The 15,696-nt window shown below is 38.2% G+C and overlaps 2 protein-coding genes across 3 annotated transcripts in view; one reads left to right on the top strand and one right to left on the bottom strand.

Annotated features, from left to right (window-relative positions):
* LOC141008110 (F-box only protein 15-like) overlaps positions 1–15,696 on the bottom strand; it is a 39,298-nt gene that overhangs the window by 22,324 nt on the left and 1,278 nt on the right. The window contains exons 5-10 of one of the 2 annotated variants that reach the window (XM_073480332.1): positions 15,225–15,425; positions 15,022–15,145; positions 14,796–14,878; positions 13,697–13,842; positions 13,386–13,510; positions 11,463–12,221 (exon numbers count right to left, since the gene is read on the bottom strand). In XM_073480332.1, the coding sequence (XP_073336433.1) occupies positions 11,955–12,221; positions 13,386–13,510; positions 13,697–13,842; positions 14,796–14,878; positions 15,022–15,145; positions 15,225–15,425 (946 nt within the window). In that variant the 3' untranslated portion in view covers positions 11,463–11,954. Of the gene's footprint in view, positions 1–11,462; positions 12,222–13,385; positions 13,511–13,696; positions 13,843–14,795; positions 14,879–15,021; positions 15,146–15,224; positions 15,426–15,696 lie in introns of those variants that run through there. The other variant, XM_073480331.1, reaches the window with a different exon arrangement.
* LOC141008113 (zinc finger protein RFP-like) lies at positions 9,325–11,207 on the top strand. The gene is made up of 3 exons (XM_073480336.1): positions 9,325–9,414; positions 9,758–10,034; positions 10,550–11,207. Exons 2-3 carry the CDS (start codon positions 9,767–9,769, stop codon positions 10,795–10,797), a joined length of 516 nt encoding a protein of 171 aa, XP_073336437.1. The 5' UTR covers positions 9,325–9,414; positions 9,758–9,766; the 3' UTR covers positions 10,798–11,207.

The raw sequence follows: 15,696 nt of genomic DNA on the forward strand, positions 1-15,696 counted from the left end.
GTATGACTGGAAAGAGGTTCCCAGATGATACTTGACTATCACCAGGTAGAGCATTTTACATTGTAGTTCAAAACATTAGAAAGATACAGTGTCTCTCAAACGACAGACAGCCAGTGCTAAAGAATACACAATATATAAAACACAGACTTGATAATATGCATACCATTCTTTGTTATACTATATAACAAAGATATCGGTATGCTTATTATCAAGTATATGTTTTATTTATTGTATATTCTTTAGCACCGGCTGTCTGAGGCCAGTGTTAATGCTACACTACCTGCAGCAACACAACAAGTCCATAGCAGCTCCAACAACTTTGGCACCTAAGTCCAAAAACTTTCTGAGTACAAACCAATGCAAATAATGTACCAACTGGCCATTCTGTTACCACTTGGTCATTTGGTTCAAGTGTCAAGCAAGTAACCACACCTGAAGCTATGAGTACTACCTCATAAGACGCTGTGGTTTGGCTACAGCAGATCATTTGAAGCCTGGCGAGATGAATTGTTGTGTGATCATGATCTTGCAAATCCAGCTGCCTTGCAAGGTAAACTACACTATGCTATTTGGTAAATCCATCTCTCTATGAACTAAACAGCACAAGCATTCAATAAAGAAGAAAGAACCAGTCATCGTATCCCATTTCCTCTCCTAAGCACATCAGCCCAAGAATATATCATCGTCATAACATTGAGAGTAATTCATTTTTCCCATGATACTTTTGCACATTGGCTAAACTACACCCACAATGCGGTCAAGTCCATACTAGCTATAGTCATTTTCTTACTGTATACCTAATGCCAGGGGGCGAGACGTAATTGGTACGTTTCTATCAAAAGCCCGTTCAAAATCTACATCATGAGGAAGAAGTGTTAGGGGAAAATACGGCCATAAAAACTTTATTGGCAGGTATCATGTTGATACATGGAATTTGCCCCTGAACAGAGTACACTTCAGTACATTGCAAATCATTAACAGGTTGCGTTACATTAACCAGATAAATGATAGACCTACCAATTAAAACAATGTTTTCTTTCTATAAATTACATAATGGGTCATGGTGTGTTCAAGGGCAAGACATTTGAAACGTTAGTCTGACTAGTAAGCCCAGTTAACAGGAATTTTCTGTGAAATTCGTGACGAGTGGAAACAAGTGTAAAGCAACTATTTGTCATTATTGCAGAAACTGACCGAGGTCTTCATTATTCATCATAACTGGTTTCATGAAATATACTGTGAGCCAACTAGAGAAGACGTTTCTGACCGCTTGTGTCAATCTACCAGAAAGGTGTTCGAGAATGTGACTGACAAAACAGAACTAGGGAACTGTTGGTCTCACTTTGACATAAAGTTAGACAAGTTACACAAATTCACAATTAATGCCTGAAGGTAAGTTTTTGATGTGCAGTTTTTGAAATCCACATGCAGTGGCCTTTTATAAAGTTACTATAAGACTTTCAGGCATTTCTAACCATAGTATCACAGTTGATAGATAACAGCAGTAATATAATTTCAATTTCACTTTAAATACAATCACAATCATAAATATTGAATTGCTATATATGGGGTTTATAGACAGAATCTGCCAGGGCATTGTAATATATTGTCAAATATAATATGTCAAATTTGAGCAGATTACATAGACTAAGCAGAGCTAATAAACCACTGAAAAGGAGCTGTGGGGAAAGTGCAGACAAACAAGTGAACGAGCAACAAAGCTGCAATCCAGACTGGTTTGTGTCTGAAGAAAAAAATGTTCGGATCTTTGTGAATAAAACAGCAGAATCTTCAATGTGAGTACTTTTAGTTACATAAGAGGAATATACTCATAAGGAAAGGCAAGCTTAAGTGTAATATATGACAAGTGGTGGCATGTTTCATTAATACCATTATGAACAAATTACAAATGAAGAAATTCAGAAGCTGTAGTACTTCCAAAGTGAATTTTTGTTTGTTTTTTTAGCGCAAGCAGTCTTAAGATATCGGATTTAGACACCAACAGCATCATTTAACATTTCCTCCTTACAGAATGTGACTTGTTATTGTACAACAACTATATCAACAAAAACAAAGTATATTTTTAAACTTTTGTTACTCCATACTGATTTTCATGGAAGATATTTATTATTTTGAAGGTTCCAAACAATATTAGTGTGGATGACACCATTATTCCCAAACTTCAGTTTTAGTACTGTGCCTTGCAGGTACTTTGTATGTACATAAAACGTAATATAAATTTTATATATATATATATATATATATATATATATATATATATATATATATATATATAATACTTTTTTTCTCCTTTCCTCTAAAATGCCCAAATTGCTACTCCCTTGATTCCAATAGTCATATTTTCTTTCACTTGCACTTGCCAGTTGGAACTTAAGTATTTCATTGGGACCTGATACATTTGAAATTACACTGGAAATCATGGGCTGTATTATAAGATGTTACAGAATCATTGTTATAGAGGACAGGATCAGAAATAAAGCCATATGGCTGAACAAACAATAGGTGAGGTATGGATTTGTCAGTGGATTTATCTGCCTCTTAACGTGGTCCTTGTTCCACTTTTTTCTGTTAACACAAGAATTCTAACTCACAAATGTAATGCACATAAAGTTTGAGTTTGCTTCTACAGGAAATGTGCTTATGTGTGCTTATGTGCTGAGAAGGTGACAGAGGTACGAAGTGAAACTCACGTTCTTAAAATGTGGTCAACTGCTATTCAAAGTCACATGAGAATCGTTTGTTGCTTAACCCTGCAAGAGAGCTTCCTATGCATGTAATCAGCATGCTTTTTTTTCTTCATGCACTGTGGCTGACACTTGACTTCATAACCATTCAAAAGGTGATATGTTGACAGACCTTAGACTGACTCTTGACTTTTTTGCATCTGATCTACAGTCACAAGTTGAACGAGGTATATCCCAGAAAGGACATCTTCCAACTGTGAGTGTGTGAGTTTTGTTTTATACTTTCATATTTTTATGATTGTGTATCATTTTTACAACCCAAATTACCAAAGAATAGGGATGTTGTTTGCACAGAATGTGATAACTTGCTAATCATTTTTGAAATACTGTATACTCTTCTGAAAACAGTACAGAAACAATACATTTAATGTTTTACCTCATCAACTTCATTGATTTTTGTAAATATCTGCTTATTCTGAATTCAATGCCAACAACATGTTACAAACCAGTTTGGACAGGAGCGACAAGACTATGAAAGTTGTGAAATGCTCCAAAAACACTTGTTTGGAACATTTCACAGGTAAACAGGTCAATTGATAACAGGTGATAGTATCGTGATTGGTATGAAAGGGGCATCCTCGAAAGGCTCAGTCGTTTATAAGCAAGGATGGGGCGAGTTTCAACACTTTGTGAAAAACATGATGTATGAAGAACATCACTACAGGGGTTCAGGAACACTTTATAAGATCGCTGTCTGTAAACGCAGTTGGTTTGTAAATTATTATGTTTTGATTTACAGTTTGCAGTGTTCCAACTGTTTTGGAATCAGTATTGTGTGTAGTGGTCTGATGTACTGGCCTATACTCACGTAGCCCCAGCCTCACTAAGGAGCCTGAGCTGAACATTACCAAAAAAGGCAAGAAGGGGGCCTTGTAGCTTTTACAGGAAGAGGAAATCAAGGCTCAGAAAACAAACCTTTCTTTCACTGATCACAAACTTCATCTGCAAACTAAAAAGCAACTTTTAAATTAATAGACTAATCCCTAGACTCCAACAGGACCACTACAGTCACCAGAGCTGATGAACTGTTCTAGTCAATGCTCATGTGTCCACCAACTGTGCACCTCCCAGAAGGCTGCTTAGGAGTTGTATTAAAACAAATGAGAAAACACGTTGTCCTTTGTTCAAGTATTTCTTGTTCATAAATACAGTGGAAAATCCCTCGTTAGTAATGATCTTTTAAATGAATATTGTCCGTTTTGACTTTAGAGAATTATAACTACTACTGAATTTTATCATTTTTGTAATATATTGTACGAGTTCTCTAAGCCACACCAATTGTCTATTGTTCACTGGATTTTCCAGCGAAACAACATGTCCCTTAAATGAAAATTTCTCTTATTTTTTGCAAGGTTCCAGAATGGCAAAATTCACATACGAGCTCTTGGAAACTCTGGAGAAATTAAGTAAAGATGAGTTTGCCAAATTCAAATGGTACCTGAAGCAGCCTGAAATCCTGAAAGGCTTTTCAGGCATACCAGCAGTTCGGCTGGACAACATAGAAAGGCAGGACACAGTGGATCGAATGGTACAGAAATATCGGGATCCTGGAGCTCTGAAACTAACCTTGGTGGTTTTACGAAAGCTCGACAGGAATGATCTGGTGCAGCATTTGCAAAACTCCAGCTCAGGACCAAAAGGTATGTTGGGGGAAGCCAAAAAATATGGACATCTAAAAAATATGGAGGTGTCTCTCTGCAACCCACAGCTATGCAGAATTAAGCCTTTAATTGGGATCAACTCAAACAGAGTCACAATCTGCCCAGGGCTTAAAAGTTCTGTTAACTTTCTTTTATTCACATGCTATTTATTTCTGAGCACCAGTGTCTTTTTTCAATCGTTTGTATTGAGGAGTGAGTGTCCGTGGCAGCATGACGCCACATAGAGAAAAAAGCAAAGCGCCCAGCTTCTTCTTTCAGAAAGCTTCTGGTTGAAAATCTCTCAACTTTTTTCAGAAAGGAACTGGTGACATCACCATCACTCTTTGTCTTTTTCCTGGATGAGGCAATGATATTCACTGTATTTTTTTTTTTCCTAGGGATCATGTCACGTACCCACATCTTCCTTGTTCTGGGGCTGATAGCTGGAGCTGTGATATCAGCAGTATTAAGCTCATCATCCAAGTATGAGGACAAGCATCCACCGTTTGGTGCTCATGGTAAAAAAAAAAATGTTTTAAAAATTATGTCAAATATAAAACAGCTAGTAGAGAGCAAAGAGGCAGTGTCAAGATATATATTGTTGTCATAAGAGACAAGACCCATGTGCTGCAGTTTTTGGGTTTTTTTGCGCACAAGCGCTTCATCCCAGGGCTCCCGAGCGCACCACCACCCCTGTTGTGCCCGAAAAAAGAATATGTGGTCAAGGGCCCTTAGTCTTGCTCCTCACCTGAAGCTAATGTTCCAGGTACCTTAGATCCAAGGGTCAACAATCAACTGAAATTCAGTGCAAGAGGAGTGAATCCACTTCCTCTGCTCTACTCTACAGTATCAACATGCTTAGCAGATTTAGCCATCTGTGTAGAGTTCAAGGTTTAATAAGGTTAAACCCTTGTTCTCAAGCTTGACATCAAATAATCAAAAACTGTTATGAAAGGTATAAATCAATAAGTTAAAATTAACATGTTTTTGCACAAAATTAATAATCATATTCTTATAATTACAGAATATAATCATGTAGGATTGATAAGACATTACAACTGCTGTTCTGCAAGACTGACAATGTCTGTATTCTGCCTTGTTTTAGACTTCAAGACACATTATTTAGGTGCTCATAGAAAGGAGTATAGCAGAGCCAAGTCGAGCTAAAGTGGGCCAAGAAGTTTGCAGTGGAGGTGACACTGGATCCTGATACAGCACACCCTAATCTCATCCTGTCTGATGATTACACACAAGTACATCATGGTAATGTGAGGGAGAAACTCCCAATTAACCCAAAAAGGTTTACGAGTCGTTTTAACGTCTTAGGAAAGCAATATTTCTCTTCAGGACCATTTTACTATGAGGTTCAGGTTAAAGGAAAGAGCGCATGGACCGTGGGAGTGGCCACAGAATCGATCAACACCAAACAAGTTAATTATCTGAGTCCTAAGGATGGCTTCTGGGCTTTATGGCTGAGGAATGGTAATAGTTATTCTGCTAATGATAACCCGGGAGTACGTCTCCCTCTGAAGTCGCAGCCTGAAAGGGTGGGGGTGTTTGTGGATTATGAAGAAGGTCTGGTCTCCTTTTATGATGTAGATGCTGCAGATCATCTCTACTCCTTTACTGACTGCTCCTTCACTGAGAAACTCTACCCATGCTTCAATCCATGTGGTAATGGCGGCGGTACAAACTCTGCTCCTCTAATCATCTCTCCTGTCAATCACCAACTGAAACTTAAGGAACGTGACTTTAGTAATCAGAAAGACAAATATGAAAGAAAACATGCTGATCTGAAGAGCATCCAGCAGTTTTTAGTGGAGGTGACTCTGGATCCTGATACAGCACACCCTAATCTCATCCTGTCTGATGATTACACACAAGTACATCATGGGGATGTGAGGAAGAAACTCCCAATTAACCCAAAAAGGTTTACGAGTCGTTTTAATGTCTTAGGAAAGCAATATTTCTCTTCAGGACCATTTTACTATGAGGTTCAGGTTAAAGGAAAGATCGCGTGGACCTTGGGAGTGGCCACAGAATTGATCAACACCAAACAAGCTAATTATCTGAGTCCTCAGGATGGCTTCTGGGCTTTACGGCTGAGGAATGGTAATAGTTATTCTGCTAATGATAACCCCGCAGTACGTCTCCTTCTGAAGTCGCAGCCTGAAAGGGTGGGGGTGTTTGTGGATTATGAAGAGGGTCTGGTCTCCTTTTATGATGTAGATGCTGCAGATCATCTCTACTCCTTTACCGACTGCTCCTTCACTGAGAAACTCTACCCATGCTTCAATCCATGTGGTAATGGCGGCGGTAAAAACTCTGCTCCTCTAATCATCTCTCCTGTCAATCACCAACTGAAACTTAAGAAACGTGACTTTAGTAATCAGAAAGACGAATATGAAAGAAAACATGCTGAGCTGAAGAGCATCTAGCAGTTTTTAGTGGGGGTGACTCTGGATCCTGATACAGCACATCCTAATCTCATCCTGTCTCATAATGGCAAACAAGTGCATCATGGTGATGTGAGTCAGAAACTCCCATACAACCCAAAGAGGTTTACGAGATTTGTTAATGTCCTAGGAAAGCAGAGTTTCTCAACAGGAAGATTTTACTTTGAGGTTCGGGTTGAAGGGAAGACTGAATGGACTGTGGGAAACGCCAGTGAGTTGACTGACAGGAAGGGAGATGTCACATTGAGTCCTGAGAATGATTTCTGGACTATATGTTTGAGGAAAGGAGATGAGTATGATGCTAATGATAGCCCATTTAAACGTCTTTCTCTTAAGTCCCCTTCTAAGAAGGTTGGAGTGTTTGTGGACTATGAGATGGGTCTGGTCTCCTTTTATGATGCAGAAGCTGCAGATCTCTACTCTTTTACTGGCTGCTCCTTCATTGGGAAACTCTACCCCTTCTTCTGTCCCGAAATTAATGGCGGTGGTAGAAACTCCATCCCCTTGATCATATGTCCCGTCAATCACAGAAATTGATAATACTTGCAGGTATTTCAGTTACTCTAGTTGATTAGATTTATTTTCAGCTTGAAGTTGGGCAGAGTTGAGTGTTGAAGCCTGTACCATCCCCAAGCCTAATGTACAGAACCTATAAGAATAACAGATGTCTGTGTTGTCATACCTTATACTACCCAGGAGAGTTTTGTAACCACTTTTATCTTGTACTCATTCTTGCCGATTCTCATGTCTATATACTGCGTGACATCCTCTGAGCTTCACATGATTGCTCGGATTAACAACAATCTAAAGATGTCAGATTGACATGTAGATGTATCAGCATCTAATAGTTCTTTTAATTCTGACAAAATGTGACTTGTATAATACACATGTATATCAACAAAGAACAAAAGAAATGTTATAATTTTTGTAACTTTATACTACTTATGCTCATGCCAGTTGTTCATTAGTTTAAAAGTTCTACAGAATATCAGTGTGAATGATGCCATTACCTAACTTCAGTTATATTTTCCAGTACAGTGCCTCATACATACCCAGGATTTACAAAAAAAAAATGTATTTCACCTTTCGCCTAAAATGCCCAATTGTCCCTTGATCCCCATAGTCATATTTTTATTCACTATACCTACGACAAGTACCAGCAGGAACAGCCAGGTATTTTAATGCTACCAGATTCAATGAAACCACTGAAAATCATGGGCTATGATTACAGTGTAGGAGGAAATACAAATTAAAGGTGTTTTAGGGAGATTTGTTATATATGTAAATTTAGGCAACTTTAAGCAAAATACAGGAACTGCTCTAAATATGCTCTTGACTGTATCACTGTCAGATTAAACAAGGTATGCCCAAAGACTTTATAAACACAGACTGAAATGGCCACTGCTGTTGGGACATTGTGTTATGAGACAATGTATGTTAATTAACCTCTTTAATCTCTGCTGTAATTTTTACTGTGCTTCAATGGTTGTATCGTCTCCAGTGGATATTGAGGCTTCTCCCTCTCCCTTGTTAGCATCTATATATTGTTGCTGTTGTATCTGTTGTGTTTGGCTGTTATGGGTATACTTAATAAATAACTGATTACCAAAAAAGGGCCTCAAAGTCTGACCTGATTTGATCTGTTAAGTTGTTTGTCCGTCAGAATACACCTCCTGTATGGGCCTAGTTAGTTTAGTGTGGTGTCTGTTCAATCTCTTCAAATGGGCAACAGATTTCAGCAAATTAATCATTTAAACTGAGTCCAGCCTTATTCTGTGGATTTATCTGCCTGTTACCCATGTTTCACTCTGACCTCTCAGACAAGGGTGCAAACTTCCACATTTAACGCCCATAAAGATTGCTTTTACTTTAAAAGGAAATACAAAGGAAGAAAAGAAGGCATAACAGCAAAACTGAACTTAAGTCACGTGATATGTGGTTAGCCACTGTTAAAATCCACATGAGAAGCCTCACGTGAACCTCTGGTGAACCCTGCAAGAGGGAAGTCAGACGTTTTCTCCGAACACAGTTCACTGTACTTTGAAACTTCATCTCTATATCTAATTCTTGGATGGTGATAAAGTCAGACATTAGACTGACTCTGACATTTTGCCTCTGAACTATAACAACTAAGTTGAAGAAGGTACAGTATGTCTCACTAAAGCAGTCCAGTAACAGTGTACATGTTTTTGTTTCCTACTTATTTATCTTCTATGTGAGCTAGTCTGATGATTTGAGTCTTTGCTCACGTACAGTCCACCTCAATGAGGAACCTGAGCTTCATGACAAGAGAGAATAAGGGAGGGCTGTTTGTAAAAAAAATCAAACGATGATAAGTGGTAGCTCGTGACAGACATTACGTTTTTCAGAGGGCTAGTGAGACCGGAAGTTTAACACAAAGAAAGAAAAGACATCCAATTTTCATTGACTGAAGATCACAAACTTCATCTGGAAACTCAAAAGGCAACTTTTGGTATAATATACCAAGTGTTAGATTTTCACTGGATTGTTCATCTTTCTACATTTGAAGAACCGGGTACTGAATTCAGCTTGGTGAGTTTGTCTGTGCATTTTCTAATCTGTATTTTATTCTGCTCAAAGAGCTGCAATAGACATTTTAATAGTGGTGGTCTTTGAAGTGTATACTTTTTTTATACTTTTTTTTTTTTTTTAACATAAAATTTAAGGACTCCTACGGATAATCAGGCCAATACAATGTTATAAATATTGATTGTAGAATACTTTCCATTTCACTATCTCTGCACAACTTTAAGAGACAGTTTTCACAGTAGAAAAAAGTAAGAACTTTATTTATGGCATGGCATAAAATAATTTTGTAGTGTGTACTCTGACAGAGGTCGCATAACCACAAATAAACCAAATCTCTCTCTGCCAGGGAGCCAAAATGGCAAAACTTTTGGTAAATCTCTGGAAAACACTGCAAGAATTAAAAGATGATGAGTTCAAGAAATTCAAGTGGTTCCTAAAGCAGGAACCGATATCTGCCATCTCAGCAGCTCAGCTGGAGAAAGCAGACAGGCAGGACACAGTTGATCTGATGGCACAGAAGTATGGCGAAACTGGAGCCATAACAGAAACTATGAAGGTCTTAGAGGAGATCAGCAGGAATGATCTGGTGGAGAGTTTGCAAAACACCTGCCTGGACCCAAAAGGTAGGTTGGGGAAAGGTAAAATTAAGATCTAAATAATATTAAATTGTTTAATCAATTTCATAGTTTGTACAATGCACTGTATATAACAATATTCTATCAATAAAAATGTAATTTGAAAAAATCTTTACTTTTGGTGAACTGGCTCACAACTAGAAAAAAAGATTTTTAAAATGAAAACAAGTTTGAGAAGGTTGCAAAATGTCAGTAGTCAGGAACTAAAAATCAAGTAAATGTCTAAAACATCATGAAGAGCCTGTTTATAATGTTTATAATTCTGAGTTGAATCCATGCGGTATGGATGGGGGTCAGTACCTCTAAATCTGAGGCCATGGCTCCCTGACGGAAAACGGTGGATTGCCCTCTCTGTGTGGGGGGTGAGCTCCCACCCCAAGAAAAGGAGTTTAAGCATCCGAGGGTCTTGTTCTTGAGTGACAGGAAAATGGAACAGATTAATTTAAGTTTTAACATCTAACTTGATAAATAATAATTTTGTGTCTGTCTCTGCCTTGTTTTAGACCTCAGGCCACAAGACTATGACAGAAAGAAGGCTGAGCTGAAGAGGGTCCAGCAGTTTGCAGTGGATGTGACTCTGGATCCTGATACATCACATCCTTACGTCATCTCTTGCAGTGATGGAAAGCAAGTACATCTTGGTGTGGTAAAGAAGAAACTACTGGACGACCCTGAGAGATTTTTCCGATGTATCTGCTGGAATGGACAAAGAATCAATCAGAAGGAAGGGACAAATAACAGCAAGCCCTGAGATTGGCTACTAGACTTTATAGTTGAGGAATAAAGATGAGTACAGTGCATATGATGAAAATAAATGTCTATCAATATTTGAAGTTAAGGTCAATCATTGACTCTACCCATTCCTCAGTCCTGTACTAATGACGGTGGTATAAACTCTGTGATTATCTTTCCTGTCAATCACACTGATCAGACCGGTCTTTTGTTTTCCAATCAGAAATCATCTGTCATTTAAAATAAAAATGGTAATGGTATTCAGATAAAACGTATTTAAATTCTCGAGATCCAAATTTGTATCAAATTGCACTAACTTATAGAGGTGCCACCTAAATACTCCTGATTTTTTTTTCCATCAAGATCCATGCGTTACTGCATGAGAACAAGCTGATAAACAGCTTATCTCACAATGTTAAAGAAAGTGATCCATACCTTTTTGGGGTCTGTTCTGGGCCAAGACCCATCCTCCATTCAAGATTCATGGAAATTCGTTCAGTAGTTTTTGTTGAAGCCTAACGGTAACAATCCAACCAACAAACGGATACACATGAAAACAAAACAAAAAGATAACAGCAAAATCGTTGATTGTGGGAAAAAAGTGCATTTTTTAACGATTGTTAATAAAAATCAATCTTCAACTTTGACAGAATTTTTAAAGAGCTGTTTATTTGTGACATGAAATTCAGCCATGTGGTTGTGATTGAGACTAAAATGACTTCCAGAAATTAATATACACTCAATAAGTACTGAAATTCAAAATGAACTTAATATTTAGGGCTTTACTCTTTTTATCAGGATCTAGTCTCGTCACTGCCATTTCCATACTGCCCTTTGTACAATTTTTACTTTTATTCTACAAGTGTAATAGAAACAAAACAACAACAGCCTGTTTTATAAAATACAAAATACAAATAAAGAATTTTAGAAGCTTTTCTCCTAAAGTGATGTTTGAATTTTTCTACTGAAAACTGTCCAAACTCCTGAAACTAACACATGATGCTTTAACAGCATAAGCTTTAATACATTGTTTTTTATTCTTACAGAATAAGATTAGTTTTTGTATAACAAATGAATGCAAAAACTACAAAGTAGGACATTTTGTAAACAACTGATTAAACACTGGAATCACTCAAAGTCACTGTATCAGAACTGAGAAAATTGTAAACACAAGCTTCAGTACCGTCGGCTGAAGCGTTTGTTGACTTTGAAAACCGAAATGCAGACGGTGAGGCTGACGAGGAAGAACTGCTTCTGCTCCTTCAACCACACCAGCTTCATCTTCACCTTACCCTCTGAGTCCTGGTACTCCATCACAAATTGCTCGCCACTGTAGTCAAAGGACAGCGAATTCTTCGCCATCGTGGTGTAAATGGGCGAGCTGATGCACCAGAAGGGTTTCTGGAACTCGTCCAGCAGAGTCAGCGTTACGATGCAGCAGTTCTACGCAGCGCAAAAAGAACCATCAGAGCTGGACAAAAAAAGGGGATGTGACCCCTTTCTTCCCCACACGGCCGAACCAAAACGCAACATATTTTGCAATGTTGTCAATCATAACAGATGTCTTCGGCCACAGTGTGTGCAGATTTGTGCATCAGTATACCGCTGCATTTAACTGTGTGGACCTTAGTGTAGGCTGAGCTCTCCTGAGTTGTTTTCAGTTTATAATGAAAAGTAATGGATGTTAATTGAACTTACCTGCGGTTATTTTGGCTACGATGAAAACTGCTGGTTACACAGTACTTGGCTAGCTTACTAATGTCATATTGTGCCCATCCATATTATGCTTCTGTCCTGTTTGTAGCTAATGTGTGATACCATTAGTTTGTTACTGCATTAGACAGGATGCTTATTTTGTTTGTACAGTAAAGTGAACTGTATGTTTAATTCAGTGTTTAAAAGCTTATTCTTTGCAAAGACATAGTAGATATTTAAGAGTGTGTATTTAAAAGTGTTATTCATGTACTGTTACTTTGTGTGTATTTTAAACCCAACAGGTTGAAGCGGTCATATTTTTTGACTTACATGGAGTAAACTAGTTTTGTTATTAGCTTCATTATAACGTTTTAGTGCAGATATGTATATTAAAGTATTATAAGGGAACAAGCTTAATTAAAGAGAGTTAGTAGATTTATGTGTTACAGGCTACTATCACAATATTGTATAAATATATAACCTAACACTACATGCAATTATTCTGTCTATGATTGATATAAAGTTGTCAGATATATTGATACTTTGAGACCATGTGTTTAAAACATTGGATAGTTTGTAAGCTATAAAGAAAACAGATTTTAGATGTTAGATGTTAAGGTGATTACAAATGAGTTGTGTGTTCAGTGACATTTCTGTACCATTTTGTCCCCTTTGACTTGGAAATGTGAGATGTGCTACCCTTTTGTTTTTTTAAAATATTACATAATTTATGTCTATATCTGAGAGCAGTAGAAAAAAACAGCTAAACATGCCACTTACCGTATTTGCCAGCTTTAGGTGAAGGGCAGTGATTTTAAAAATTTCAAAAAACACACTTCAACATACTGACGCAACTGGTTACATGTGTGTTTTTGGTGTCTGAAATGTCTTTATGGTTTTGGATGGATGTACCTCCACTGAGCCCTCCAGAAACTCGCTCTTCCAGGGCAGCTTGATGTTTCCAGACAGCGACCTGTGCTGAGACAAGTTGTTCCTGTTGATGACCCTCAGCTCCAACAGTCCACGGTCGATCTGATCTGATCAGAGCGACACAACAATCTTTAGGTATTTACACCAAAGCCAGCAGTTGACTCTGTCAGGACAGTTCCAGTTACTTTTAAATCTGGATGTTATTTATCAAATATAGAGTCTGGGTCAGAACAAGTTTAACTTCAATAAAAATGTAAATCTGTTGACCAGATTGCATTCTGTAATCAGATTACCTGTGCAACAGGAGAGCTGGCGGAAGTTTCCCGACATGATCTGAGTGCCGGTGTTGTGCAGGACTAAGTGCAGACTGTAGCCGTGCAGACCAAACTCAGGGTCTGAGTTATCCACATGTGGGAGGTCCTCGGGCTCATAGTACGGGCTGCAGGAAGGGACAAACAGGATGAAGACCAGAGGAAAACCTGAACAGACTGAAGATTAATACTGCAGAGAAAATTGTAGAGAGACTGAACATAACGTTTTTGACTGCATCAAAGCTTCTGCAAGTGTAATTTAATGGATTAAATGTCATTTAAATTCAACAACAGTACTGTAGTAACAGTACTAGTGTGTCCCCTAATACGGGAATCACTGATCAAATCAAACACTGACTTAAAGACTGAAATGATACATTTGTTTTGAAATTTAAAAAAGGTGCAAATGTTTATTACTTAAATGATTAAATGTGTTGTTACATTACATAAATTAGAGCCGCAACGATTAATCAATCACTTGCCAAATATTAAATTAATCCACTATTTCGACAATTTATTTTCGTTTTGAGTGAAAATCTAAATTCTCTGATTCCAGTTTATTAATTCTGAATATTTCCTGGTTTCTTTCCTCCTCTGTGACAGTAAACTGAATATCTTTGGGTTGTGGACAAAACAAGACATTTGAGGACGTCATCTTGGACTTTGAGAAACACTCATCAACATTTTTTTTATCGATTAATCAAGAAAATAATCAACAGATTAAACGACAATAAAAATCACCATTAGTTGTCGCCTCTTTTTGAAACAAAGCATTTTAATGTGACAAAAACTTCTGTCCCCATCAATAATTTTATATTTTCAGTTTCATTATTTCATGATCCACTCCTAAATGTAACCCCTTACTGGACACACTGGTTGTTTCTATTATTGTATTTTAATAAAATAAACAATTTAACATTTGAAAAATAAATCCTTGTAAATATTTTGCACCCTCATACATGTTCTCAGCTGGGTTAATGAAGCTGCAGTGACGTGTTGATACCAGCAGAGGGAGCTCTCAATTTACCAAGAAAACTGGATGTTTGTTTGTCAGTCTGATGGTTATGAGAGGTGAACTTACCAGGCTGGAGATCCCAGCAGACTCTTCTCCACCAACTTGTGGAAGTGCAGGCTGGCCATGATGAAAGCAACACTCTTCTGACCCTACAAACATTTAAAAATCGAGTACTTCAAATTCTGGAAAGGATTCAGGACGCTCCAGAGATACCACATACGTCAGGCTGAGTTTATACAAAGTGTGTCTAAAAGAAATCTAGAATAGTTTGTTTTTTCTGTTCAACATTTACCCTCCAGATGCCGATGATGAAGCCAGGCGCCAGATGCAGCAGTTTGACCAGCTTGTCTCTGCCGAGGTGCCGGGCACACTGAGACTTCACCTCCAGCTTTAAAATCAGAGAGCGCCAGCCAGGCCTGATGGAGAGGAAGAGGAAGGAGTGGTGAAGGTGTGCTGGTGGAAGGGACGAGGCGCTGTAGAGGAGAAGTGTCTTACTTCCGGACTTCGGGGCTCTTCAGCCTCTCCTTCCGGACTCCGTGCAGCTGGATGTTTTGGATGTGACAATATCTGGGGAATCTGCCTTCACTCCAGCGGATGATCACAGACGACTCGAAGAAGTACGCTCGGCTCTGCTCCAGTGTGTTCTCCCGTCCCAGACAATCAGTCACCGTCAGCTCCCAGCTCACGTTCAGGTTCCTGGAAAACATTTTTAAAAAAACAACACAGTGCTAAAATAACTGGATGGGACTGATATTTAGGTTTGTCAGTGGTTTCAGCTTTTTAAAACAGATATGTTAACCTGACACTTCATGACCATGGTAACTACTATGAGTAAGTGAAAAGGGGCTTTAGTGAGAGAAGAGGAGTGAGAATCTGATAAATCAGGCAGGTGATAACTAGTTACCATAAACCTTCAGTGAATTTCATACTACAAAGTCATTGTTGTGTGTCATACAGCAGAGAGCAC

Source organism: Pagrus major, chromosome 14 (assembly GCF_040436345.1).
Source record: "Pagrus major chromosome 14, Pma_NU_1.0".
NCBI lineage: Eukaryota > Metazoa > Chordata > Actinopteri > Spariformes > Sparidae > Pagrus > Pagrus major.